Here is a 14,628-nt window from a genome sequence, read left to right on the forward strand (position 1 = left end):
AAATATTATATACATAATATATTTAATTAATTAATTAGTTTGCTTTGATTTTTTTTACAAACTATTTGTAATAATTTATACCTATAATAATAATAATCGATTTTCGCTTTTTTTTCCATATGCTTTTTTTTTACTTGCTTTTTTTCCTAAACTCCGCTGGGACACCAGGACGAATGGCAAGCCTACCTATTAGAGATCTGCACAGGCCAAGTTTGGTCCGAACGGGTCCTAGTCGGTGGCCTTAGGGCCGAGCCGGACCTATAAGATTCTGACATGTTTTTGGACAAAAGTTAACGAGCTGAACTTATATATGATGAAGCCGGACCGGACCGAGCTTCTATTAAAAAATTCACAACATTTATTTTTATAAAAACTCTTTATTAAAAACCTACTTTTAATTATTCTCGAATCTCCGAGGAGACTAGGAGAGCATCAAAACCAAAAATATTGCCAAGAATAAAAAAATTGTTAATGTTTTTGCATGACCAGCATAAAAAAAAAAATATATATATTAAAATTAAAAATTAAATTAATGATCTATTCTTTTTAAATTTAGTTATAGTATATTATTTAATTTGTTATTTAAAAGAAAATGTATAAATTATAAAGTGCACATATCATGATATTTGATATTGAAGAATTTTTATTCTTATTTTAGATTTTGGACGTAGTGATGAATGTATTGATTTTACAATGATGTGTGTTTATTTTTTTATTGTTGTGTCTGTCATCACGTTTTGGAGTAGTGCTTTGATTTTTAACTTCAGCCCTGATTTTAAAAAGAAAGTGAATCTATTTGGTACTTTGGGGGGTAAAAAGTAAAAAATTTCCAGTAGTTTTTAAAAGCGTTAGGAAAAACTCTAAAAAAGTAATGGAAAAACAGGAATTTTTATGCATAACCAGTTTTTGACAAAATCGATTTTTTTACTCAAAAACGAATCATTGTAAATACTTAAAATTACTATTTAAAATTAAATACGCGTTTTTACATCATCCGGTTAACACATTATCTGTGACAATAAATATTTCTTTAGTTTTAAATTTTCATTTAATTCCCCAAAATAATATAAGACTAAAAACTTACGCATACATCTATATCCTTTTTCTTTCGATTAAACAGCTAGGTGCATAGGTGTACATAAGTTGAGTACAAAAAACCACCGCCAAACGAAATTTTTTCTTTTCAAATTTAACCCTATCTTGAACCGGAAAGTGAATTAATTTTATGAACGGAACATATATGCAATATGTACAAAGGTTTACATCAACAATTATCTTTTGCCATCGATAATATATGTTTTTTATTAGAACTCTTATTTGTAATATTTTTAATAAATTGAATATCTACCATCTACATTATCGTCAACATTAAAATAATTGTAAATAGGTACTTTTAAATTTATGAGTCCAACACCGCACCAAATGAAGTATTACCTGGCGTATAGTATAGGCAAAATAGGTACATTACTGTAGTATTATTACGTTGCCGATAATTATATCATGTTTAGCTAATTATTTTTATAACAATTTCATTAAATACATTTTATAATTCACGAATTACATTAGGCTTACGCAAAAATATTTAGTATTATATCAGTTATTTAAATTACTTATTTCCCAATGATGACAATGGAAACAACAATTGTGTATACATTAAAATAGTGTACGGTGTACGATCAACTCAGTAAAATATATGTAGTACAGTGTAATAATATTATTATAGGTATAAATAAGTATTATATAATGACTCTATGACTTAGTATAATATTATGTATTGGACACTCGGGAATAAAATATGCAGTCATGATCAAATTATTTATCATAATTAATATTTCTTTAGTCTTAAATGTTAATTTAATTTCTCATAATAATTGGAATATAATAACTTACGCAAACATCTATTCTTCCGGTTAGACACCTATAACTATGGCATTATTGGGAGTGCAGACCACCATCGACAAATGAAATGTTTTTTTCAAAATTTAACGCAACCTTGAACTGGAAGTCTGGAAAGTGAACTAATGAGATAGTCATATTTTGGGTAAAAATATTTAACAGTTACTTATAAATTATAATTAGGGTTCGGAACTTATAGCACTTAAAAAACCAAAATATAAGATAAAATATGAATTAAAAACCACGAAATATGCATACAAAATCTAAAAATATGCATTTAAAATATTATCGATCTGCTCAAAATTTAAAATCCATGACTACAAAGAAAATTATTTGAAAATTAGTAATTTATTTTAAATATACGCTTCTTTACATTGGTGAAATGTTGAACAAAATTGGTTTTCAAAACATTTAAATTTAGAAAATAATCGTTTGCAATAGTGGTTTGTGTTGATGGTAACAATTATAATACAGTCTTATTGAAAAGAACAAAAACTGATTGGTATAAATATATACATTATACATATTTCAGTTTTTGTTAAACATTTTGCCGCTCATATAAATAACAAATTATTACAATATTATATTTTATTAGACATTTAGATACTGTCTGTAATAATCGACTAAACAATATTATATATTCGTATATTTAATCTATAGTTATGAGATACACAAGCACAAAATACAGTCAGTAGTTACATGATTATATTTTTATAAATTTTGGGCCCCCAACGGCCAACACTAGCGGTCATGACCAGGTCGACCCTGGACGTAGTAAATAAATATATGTCTATGTATAATATTATGTCAAGTAAAAATAAACAACAGTATAAAAACCATGCACTTATAACAGTACGGTGGCAGTATATTTTAAATATATTTAATAATCACTCATTTTTTTAAACATAAAAATGGTATTATAGTAAACGGTAATATTATAAAAATCAACATACGAGTATACTAACTCATTAGGTAAATACATTATTTTTGATAGAAAAAAAATATACATGTATAATATTAATGTTAATACAACATACATTTAAAACAATAACAATATTTTGTAATAATAATAAAAGTTATAACGTATACCATTTAATAATAGTTCCTATACATGCATCGTCCATACAAATAAATATAAATACTTTAAATTATTAACACATTAATGATTATTGTTATTTTAATAACTATTACTACTAAGTACTTAATATTAATATTTTATTATTGTAGTCGATATATAATAACTCAATATTATATTATACTCGGTAGATAATAACTGTATCTGAAGATTATTGTTAATTAGTATTTGATTTTAGGAACTTATTATTAAAATTATTTTATGGTGTAGTTACCAATAACTATCTAGGTATATATATATATATTTTCTTAAAGTAAATATTTTAGAAACAACAAACTATTTAACAACAAATTATATTTCTATTTCTATAAGACTACTATAAATGTAAAATATTTATCAGCTAGTCTTACGCCTTAGTGGCATAGATTCATCTCGGAAATTATGGCGAATACAACAAAATATAAATAAACAGGTATTCGTATTCTCATGCGTAGAATCTCATTTTTCAATTCTTCATGTATCCAGATTATTGTTTTTGAAAATCTATAGATTAGATGACATGTAAGCAATGAATCAACCAAAAATAAACATATAATATAAACTATACTTTATTTTTGTTTTAAATAATCATAGCTATACCGCCTTACCTAATGATAAATACAATACTTAAATATATATTTTAGAATAAATTTGTTTACTGCCATTAAATCTACGTTTATGACAATAATAGCTAAATAGTTTTCAATTGTTCACGTAATAATTAATATTAAGTCTACAAGCATAATTATACAATTTTTTAGTTTAATGTAATAAACTAATAAGGCATAATGTTGTACATATTGGTTCATATAAATAATATTATAGTCAAATAAGTACAATACAATACGAGCAACAGTAAGAAATAAAAATGAGTACCTATATGATTTTGAAACATAACAAAACTGATTAAGTGATAATTAATAATGACGGGTGTTTAATATGATGTTTTCATTTTTCTGTATAAAAGATTAAATTTAAATTATATTTGTTGTCGCATTGGGTACTGTTGTTTATATTTTGTTGTTGGTAGTTTGGGACTACCTGCCGAATCGCCCGTAATATTGTAACTATAGACAAAGGACTACTCCATGGCTATTTTTAAAAACAAGACACAATTTATTATATTAATTGTATTAAAATGAAAAAAAATATCAGGAAGTCACTCTTCTGTATTATATCATAGTATAGTAGTTGTCAAGAATATCTCGCTATTGACAAAGCCACTATAATGGAAATATTAAATTTTAATTTCGATGATAAATCATCGTATACGAAAAGGATTCTCAGCGGAGACGATACGGTATGTTTAGTATATTATGTATTTTTGAGATTTTTAGGTTGTTGTAAGCTTTAGTTATTAAATTATAGTTATATTTTGGTTGTTAATTACAAATAAATTTATGAATTTACGAAATTGTGATGAGTTTTTTTTAAATTTGGATTTCAAACGCTAATAAAAAAAACTAGTAACTTTATATTTTTTAATTATGATAATAATAACTTAAGATGAACGTTGTATTAAATTTAAAGCTTTTTTTACTTACAAAGAAATTTTAACATACATTATAATCAAAATAGACTAAAAATAATTAAAACATTTTAAATGTCTATTACTAGCACAAAAAGTCAACATATTTTGAACTGTATAATTCCAGTTTTTACAGTAATTATTAATTTTTAAATTGATTCTCTAAAAAATGGGTTTGCTTAAAAATTTAATTTTCCTTTATTTTAATTTTTTTTGCTGATAACTTAAAAAAGTATCTACTAGGAATTTTGAACTTTTGATTCTTGAGAAGACGTTACACTCACATATTTTTAATATTTTATAAATATTTTACATACTCACAACTTACTTACAAAATAAAATATCCTAAAAGCCAAAAAGAGAACACAGATAATCTTCTCGCCTTTAAGTTTGATAATAGGTCATTTTACTCTAATATTATTTAAGCCAATCAGTAATCGCATAAAATTAATCGAAATAAATGAAAATTCGCCATGTTATCTATACGGTTGTAAGACGAAGACAAGGAAACAACACATGCGGATATGACGTCCTCTTAATACCAAATAGATCCAATTTTCTACCATAAACTTCTGCGATAGTGTGATGACTGATGACAGACATAAAAAAATAAAATTGAAATAAAACATAGATCGTGCCGAACATGGTAAAATAAATACATTCATTGCTCCGCTCTCAATTTAAAATACAATGAATATAGATATATTATTATAATATTATGTACCATTATGTAATCATGTATTATTGGTTAAACGAATTTTCATTAAAATATTATTTTGCACGGTAATGTACAGTGTTATTGAAAAGCTGATCATACATATTAAACATATTCATATTAATTTAAAACTAAAAAAAGATAAATTTAAAATAACTTAATTTTGTATTATTTTGTTAGGTTTTAAACCATTATGAAATGTATTTATGTTTGTTGTTTAAATAGAATCCGTAGTGTATAGGTACATACAGGATAGTTATAAATTTATAATATTTAGATTAATGTGGTAGACCTAATGATAGGAAAATATCTGATATTTTCCAAAATATATAATACCTACATGACGTATACAATTATATACTGTATATATTGATTAATTGTAAAATTTTATATTTTTATTGTAACTCTCAATTCAATTGGAATGGAAAAAATTAAAACTGTAGATAATGTTGAGTTTTTATTCTACGAGTTTACTGTATTTATTGAAATACATTGAAACTTGAAATTATATTTAAAACATTTATTAAAAATAAATTGAGCAAATACCTGGATGCACTCTACACTTGTTCCATTTTATGAAAAATATTGTTCAATAATATAAATAGCAAACTCGCGCCTCACGGTTGATTGTTAAATATTTAAATTGTTTATATCAACTTATTACTATATAACTAATAGTTAAGTTTTTTTTATTATTATCTTGTGTTTTACTCAAAGTCCCAAACATATACTAATACAATTCTACATAGATTAAAAAAAGGATATAAAAAGACAATACTACCAGTCAAGGCCGTAACTGAAAAAAAATTCTGGGGATCCAACATTTTTTTTAAATATAGATACTGAAATTTTAAGGTCAATAAACTATATTCACCACTAAAATAGTAAAACGTATCTCTGGACCCTTGGACCCTCTCTCCCCTAGTTACGATCTTGCGAGTAGTAGGATATTACCTAAGTATTAACGATTTTAGTTTACAATTACTAAAAACTAAGCGATTTAAATAGATTCGTGATAGACTAAAGATTAATTCTTTGATTAGCCAATTAGGTATAGGTACTGCTATTCGTATTTCCACATTTGAATATAGATTAATAATGGATCAGTCTGTTAGTCGTAGTTATTATGTCATAGAATTACATTAGTTGGTAGCTATAAATACAGTTATTTTTTATTACGAAAATAATATAGGTATATAACACTATAATTATCTACATTTTGGGTTCGCAAACATTATTAAAAATGCATTATCTATCTAAATTAATACTTATGTAGGCAGGTAATATAATGCTATCTGTAGGAGCATTTTATCAGCACTAATTGTCAATTGGTGAGAATTATACTTTTCTGTTCCTTGTGTTGACTTCATGTTTTACTGTTAGTAAACAACTTATATTACGGCGGTTACCACAATGCAGGGACTAACAAAGCGAACTAAAATAACCAAACTATCATTTAACTAAATATGTAATATTCGTAATTTCCGTAAATAATAACTGTAGTTTGGACACAAACAATTTTAAGTCATCACGAACAACAGTTATAGCTTATTACAGACGTTACGGTGTAATGTATAGTGTTCGATGCATTTTAATAGAATAAATTTGATACAATAAACAAACGCCAACACAGAAAAACAAAAAGTATGGTTTCATTGGTTTCTAATAAATATATATTGCATGTTCATTAATGAAACAAGCATTTCAGTATTTTAATTGTATTTATACAATTTTTAATATACATTCATATATAATTTATATATCTACTATTCTTAAAAAATAATACTCAAGCTTAAAATTATACAAAATAAATACTTAATTCAATTAAAATTGTTCCATTATTACTCTCTACTTTGATATTTTTATTTTGAAACTATTTTATAGAATACACTAAGTAATTTTGATCTTTATACTTTACCATAAAATATATTATGCTGTAGAACATGCAGGACAATTGGTTTTAGTTTGTTCTTTCACATAATCTTGTACGTTAAAAGATCCTTTTTTTTCTATCCCTGTTTTTTTAAATAATAACTCCCTAAAATTGTAAACGTAATATAAGTATTATAATATAAAAAAAAGTATCTAGTGTTTACTGTTTAGTTTCAATTAGTTAATTACATTTGTATTATTTTTACACTCAATTATAATTTGTATAATAATATTATATTATAAATACCTTGCAACAGCCATAAAAGCGATTTCGACATTAAACCCCGATTTTGCAGAAGTCTCCATAAAAGTGACTGAATATTCCTTAGCTAATTGTTCTCCGTCTTCTCTTTTCACCATTCTATCATTTAAACTACAATCAGCTTTATTTCCTAAGATAAATAATAACTTGATTAAGTATAAGTACATTGAAAATCAATAAGTATAAATATTATAAAAATTAAGTTAGTGTATACCTATTAACATTATGACTACTTGATCATTAGCATAATCTCGAATTTCACTCAACCACGCTCGTGTGTTGTCAAAACTTACTTTGTTAGTTACATCGTACAAAAGTAAAAGTGCTGTAATACAAACGTAAATTAGATAATAAACTATTTACTGTACATATTATATATTATGCAAGCAGTAGATATGCCAGTATGCTTCTCAAATTAAAATAAAGTAATAATGTATGACGTATGAGAACTGTTATTAAATATCATAGTTTAGAATATTTTAAGTCCGAAACTTATAAGAAAATATATGTAATAAGCACATAAGTATGAAGTAGGTACATATTGTGTTGAACAAATTAAAATTAATTTATAATGGCAGTTAGTTATATTTCAGAAATATCAGAGATAATATTTTTATAACATAGTAGAGATCGATAGAATCGTTTGAAAAATGTTTTTATTTTTAATCACCTGAGCCAACAAGCAATTTTAACAACCAGGCATCGGATTTTAATACTATTCAAGATCAAGATGTGCTTAAATTTCTCAACCTAAAGTCCAATTTCAATTAAATCTAATCTCTCATTTCGGTAAACCATCTCTCACTGCTACCAAATCAAGACCGCTATGTTAAAAAGTTATTTTTTTTGGACCAACAAGATGTTTTTGATATATGTATTTTAGTCGCATAAAAAATTATATTATAAAAAAATTTACTATGGAAAGACATTCTTTCTTCTCCAATAAAACATAACAACAACGAAACCACATGTCCCAGGTCCGCCAAGAGTTTATCCGCTAAAGTATAGAAGGAGAATTAGAATCTGATTTAATGTTAAAATATGTTAGAAGTAAAGGTATAATTCTTAATCCAAAAAACTAATAATAAATCTCCTTTTATTCTTCAACTAGTATAACAAAAATTTAAAGGTTTAAACACTAAACTTTACTAAAATTCAACATACTTTTTTTTTAATTTTTGTATTTTAAATTTCACTGAAACTTGGTTAAAAATTAACGTACATATTTCTGAAGTAGGTTTTTCAAAATTTTCAATGTTTAAATATAGTTGATTTATTTATCTAGCTCGTTAACTAGAGGCGAAGGAGTTCTATTTGCTATTAATAACAAACATATTTCATCATTCCCTTGATATTAATATTAATTCTTTAGAATTATGTTTCATTTCTATTTAAATGTATAATACTTATATTATACTAATATTATATATAATTATGTACAAACACTATAAACTTTAAGTATTACAAATCTACGTTTCCTCCCTGGTTTTCTAAAGACTTAATTAAATTAATAAAACTGAAAAAACCTATCATAAAATATATTCAAGATGTCTAACTCTAACAGTGGTTATTTCAAATTTTCATAATCTAAGCCCTGAGTAAATTAGATTATTCTCGTTACCTAAATAATATGCAATATTCCTTAAAATCTCAACCTTTAAAGTTATGATATTACATAAAAAACCTTAGATTCTCAACTACACTATTAGACTATACAACACTATATATCATAACAATCAAACATTAAATAATATTCAAGAAATTGTTAGCTTATTCAGTAGTTGTTTTTTTTTTTGTACACAAAGAAGAAAAAGGTATCTCAATAATTCCTTTACTTCTTAAATACATCTATACCTATACTTAATCTTTTAAATCGTTAAATCATTAATTTTATATAGAACGTTTTGACGTTTTTCATGAGTTAGAGACTGCTATAAACAAAGTCATAATTGAAAAAAATTTCGAGGGGAGGGGGGTGGTCCAATATCTGTAACTTTTGAAGTTCCTCAAGGGTATCACTTTCTTCAATCCTTTTTAACTTATTATTTGTGTTATTATTTCTATTACTAATTTGAATATTCTTCTGTTCACTGATGATCCAAAAATTATCAAGTTAATTTCATCTATTGACTATAGTATAATCTTCCTATTTAGTTTAACCATTTGATTAAAACTTTTTTAATGAACGGTGTACCTTGAATGATCTCTCTCTAAGTACTAACAAATGTCGAACTATATTTTACTCAAAAAAGCCAATTCATTTTAATTACAGCTTATCGACTATAAGCCTACTTCGTTCCTCTAATCAAAGATTTAGATACCTATATGTTTTGAAGTTAAACTACTATTCAATTTCCATGTATTAACATTTCAAATTAAAGCTTTACCTATGTTGCTATGATTAAAGATAATTACTCTAAATTCAACCATCCTTTTTGTCTTAAACGCCTCTATGTACTTCACTTATCTATCGTTTAATTGAATATACAACGAAAATCTTGGAAAATAATAGCATTGAATATAATAACATTAATGACAAACTTGAAAAATTCAAATAATGAAATTGATGACTCTTTTCTATTAAGCTTTAGAAACTTTAAAGTTGCTAACCACGACACTTAATATTATCATACCATGTATAATGTATATAAATGTCGATTGTACATAGTAATTGTATATTTTTTTACGTATATATCAGGTGTCCAAGTATATTATACCTACATCTATTTTATTTGTTATTGTATAATATTATACGTATTGATAATGTTATGTATTAATTAATTTTTATTTATGATTTCACTATTATTATTATAACGGTTTATTTTAAATTGGATAATTTTCCAATGTCTATAAAATACATAAATAACCGTAGGTTTAATGATAATTGATATACTAAGAAATAAATATATATAAGTATAACTAATTAAATTGCATGGCTTTTTAAATATTTATTCTTATCATAAAAAAGGTATAGTTCAAAATAGTTTTTCAGACATGTACATTTAGAATTTAATAAATCTGTGAAATGTAAAAGCTTTAAGCTATATTATATACATTAATACAGTTTACACAGTATAAGTATAACTCAGAATATGTCATATTATGGATGACTGTTTTTTAGTCAGATCAATATAATATGGTATATTGTTATTGTGTGGTGTACTAAATAAATATCAATATTATGTATCACTTATAAGTTATATTCAATTAATTTAAAATGTTTATAATACTATATTTTTAACATAGTAAATTATTATTATATTTCATTTTTAAAAATAAGAATCACGTGAAATTTTTACAAGGACTTATTCTAGTTATTTTTCATGTATACTTATTTTAGATTATGAGTAAAACAATGATTGTATTTGATGTGTTTTTTTTGTATACTCATACACGATAAGTAGTTGTAAAAATTATTTTCAACTTTAAGGGTGGTTTTAGATATCGCATTGTATCTAGATTGTACTTAAAAGGAATCAAAATTAAAAACTCCCAGTATTTTTAAAAAATAACAAGGAGGAACATATAGTAAAAGAAAAACGGAAATGTATACTTAGATACATGAAATTTTCACATTTTCACCAAATTTGTATATGATCATTTTTTATACATAATATAATTTTACAAATATTCTAAGTCTTTAAACTATTTATAGATATTTAATATTTATTTTTATTTTTATTCAATAAATATCGATAAAAAAAATTACAGCTTGGAAATTTAGTACAAGATCTAATATAAGTTGTTTTTGCAAATATACAAAAATATTAAAAATATATAAACACAATTTGCTTTTATAAGCATTTGAAGTTCAAATTTTGGCACAATTCGTAAAATCCACCGAATTTTATAAATTGCAGCTTTGCTGTTGAACATTTGTAAAATATGCGATTTTTATAGCTAAGGTTTTAACATTTAATACAAAGCTCCCCTTCCATAAGTAGTTCATACTGAAACCAAAAAATCTAAAAATATATAAGCTTCATTTTTCCATATATTTAATATTAAAATTTGGACGAAAGTTCATACTTTAATGATGAATAACGTTATTCATTATTTTGTAACAGTTTAAAAGCATAGTTATCGAGGACAAGACTTTTACGTATATAAGTATAGGTACAGAGTGATTCTTTTATCATAAAACACTCATTATTTCAAAAAGTATTCATGTTTTTGAAAACATTTTTTTACATATAGTTTCAAGTTGTTAAAAAGACTACGTTCTTATTAAAAAATTATATTTTTAAATATTTTTTATCAATATATTTTTTTAAATTTTTTACTTTTTTGAATGACAACATAGAGTTTTAATTTCATATTAAACAGCAGAATAATTTTCTGAGTATTTTGATACATAAAAATCGAATTTAGAGCGAGTAGTTTATGAGTTATACGTATTTAAAGTTCAGACAAGCGGAGTATAATGGACAAACATTTTGCGGGGTACCCTGTACCACTCCACTCCGCTTGTCTAAACTTTAAATACGTATAACTCATAAACTACCTGCCCTAAATTCGATTTTTATGTATCAAAATACTCAGAAAATTATTCTGCTGTTTAATATGAAATTAAAACTCTATGTTGTCATTCAAAAAAGTAAAAAATTTAAAAAAATATATTGATAAAAAATATTTAAAAATATAATTTTTTAATAAGAACGTAGTCTTTTTAACAACTTGAAAATATGTAAAAAAATGTTTTCAAAAACATGAATACTTTTTGAAATAATGATTATTTTATGATAAAAGAACCGCCGTGTAATATTTTATTTTTATAAACAATGATAATATTTTCAAATGCAATATATTCAGCAAAAACTAATAATTACTAATAGTAATATCAATTACTTTACCTAATTTAGAAATATCAAAAAACATATAACATAAAATATAATCATGATATAAGCTGATAGACCATCTTCGCACAGAATCGTTTTTCGAATACAATGATATATTATTGAGTTTAAATTAACACATCCATCACAGTGATGATCTACTCGACATGCACCTACTGTAAGTACAACAGAGTCGTACCACTTACTCTCCTTTTTAAAATTGTATTTTTCATTTTTTAGCAAGTACCTTATTACAATATTAAATGTCAAACTATGTATATACTATATATATATGTATATATGTGTGTTGTTTTTTTTCTTTTGAAGCGATGTCATGGTTGGATATTTGGCTATCTTATTACTACTTCGCTTGTCACCCAATTTATTTTTATTTTTATTGTATAATATCGTTTTTACATTTAAAATTATAAATTTATTTGGTATATAGACGTATTAAAGATACTAATTACATACACAATATTATAATTTATAACTATATAATACATTTCCCATTTAACTATTCAACCATTGTATAATGAAGTATACCTATTCGGAAGAATTCCACATTCTTCACACCCGCATAATATGGTATTTTTGTCTTAATAACACAGTAAATTATAGCTGTTTCAATTTCATGTTATTAGTTTAAATATTTGAGTAAATTAGTCTAATATCAAACTTTGAGGTATGAGTATCATCTATGTTATTAATAGTTGATTTTTTACAATTTTAAAATTTAAATATTTTACCTACATAGGTACTTATAACTTACTTAAAAATTAAAATATAAGAAAGAATGAAAGAAAAAATATAACATAGATTATGTTCTTATCTTTATTTTTGGTAATAAGTAAATTATTCGCTTTAATATTTAATTTAATAACACAAAATAAGAACTATTGAACATAATTTTGTGTATGTTATGCGATGGTAAGACGACTCCACACATGTGAGTACGATGTCCTCTTTAACGTGCGAAATTTATCATATCTGTTTTTTATTTGTTATTTGTATATAATTTATTAATGTGTTTGAATTAGTTTATATCAGTTATCAGTATTAATATTTACCATGAGCATCTCTATAATAAGCATGTGTTACACTTCTAAATCGTTCTTGACCTGCAGTGTCCCATATCTGTAGTTTGACTTTGGAGTCGTCGACAGAAATAATTTTATTCTGAAACAGATAATTAATTATATTTTAAAGTAAAAGTCACGAAAAGCAAAACACATATTCACAATAAATAAAACATTTCATGTATATATAAAATATAATGTAATTTCATTAGTCATTAAAAAATATTTAAACACATCGGCTACGTTATCCAACTGTTATTATTTGACTTTGCTCCATGTATAATATATGATGATCTTAAAATCGCGATAAATGATCAAGATACAGGTGCTTCACCTGGTTAAACCTACATAGGTTAGAAAATAATAATATTAATATAAAATACATCAATTTTATATAGGGTACCTACAACTACAAATGAGTTACCACATGTTCATAGCAACTGTCTAAATAACACCGTCTACCTATACTAAGCGGCTTCTACATTATCTTATCACACGTGCATGTTGTTTTATAATTTGATGTTATTATATACGGGTTGATTATATTTTTTAGGTCGCGTATAAATTGCTACTATGATAATTTAAGTAATCATGACATATTAATAACGATTGTCAGTAAAACAATAGTATTTATAGTCTTTATATATCTATTTCCATGCGAGACGATCTATGATTAAACAAGATCTGAAACCGATTGCCGTTCTCACCCTGAAGTCTACACCAACAGTAGAAATATAATTTCCACCCAAGAACATATCGTCCCTGAAACGAACCAACAGGCACGTCTTCCCAACTCCGGAATCGCCAAGTACCATCACCTAAAAACCAAATACTTCAATTAATACTAAATAAACTAATCAAAATTTAATTATTTTATGAAGGGAAGAACACGGCTTTATGACTCTATAAGGGTAAATATAGAAAGATATAGTCATACAGTTAACCCATACTAAAACCAGGTAAAACATAATATACAAATATAGTATACAACTTAATGTTTATATTGTAATTAATATAATAATATAATAATATATAATAATATCATATTATTATATTGTATACCTTTCTAATATTTTACATAATGAAGATAGTCCGAAAGTCCGCAGGCTTAAAAAGTGGTAGTAAATATAACTAAGTGTAGTTGGGAGGAGGTCCTTAGTTATAATAGGGATATTTAACTTATACCTATATCATGTTTACAATTTAAGACTTATAATATGTAAAATTTATAATAATGATTTTACTGCAATGTTTTGTATGATACGTA

At 24.7% G+C, this 14,628-nt stretch overlaps 1 protein-coding gene across 4 annotated transcripts in view; it reads right to left on the bottom strand.

Moving 5' to 3' along the window:
* Positions 1-2,466: 2,466 nt before the first annotated feature.
* Positions 2,467-14,628, bottom strand: part of LOC132918592 (ras-related protein Rab-37-like) — a 31,182-nt gene continuing 19,020 nt past the window's right edge. For 2 of the 4 annotated variants that reach the window (XM_060979925.1, XM_060979924.1), the window contains exons 4-8: positions 13,353-13,461; positions 7,662-7,772; positions 7,433-7,577; positions 7,172-7,291; positions 2,467-3,514 (exon numbers count right to left, since the gene is read on the bottom strand). In XM_060979925.1, coding sequence (XP_060835908.1) covers positions 7,183-7,291; positions 7,433-7,577; positions 7,662-7,772; positions 13,353-13,461 — 474 coding nt within the window. In that variant the 3' untranslated portion in view covers positions 2,467-3,514; positions 7,172-7,182. Of the gene's footprint in view, positions 4,103-7,171; positions 7,292-7,432; positions 7,578-7,661; positions 7,773-13,352; positions 13,462-14,068; positions 14,180-14,628 lie in introns of all 4 variants that reach the window. The other 2 variants (XM_060979923.1, XM_060979922.1) reach the window with 2 other exon arrangements.

This window comes from Rhopalosiphum padi, chromosome 1, assembly GCF_020882245.1.
Source record: "Rhopalosiphum padi isolate XX-2018 chromosome 1, ASM2088224v1, whole genome shotgun sequence".
In the NCBI taxonomy this organism is placed as follows: Eukaryota; Metazoa; Arthropoda; class Insecta; order Hemiptera; family Aphididae; genus Rhopalosiphum; species Rhopalosiphum padi.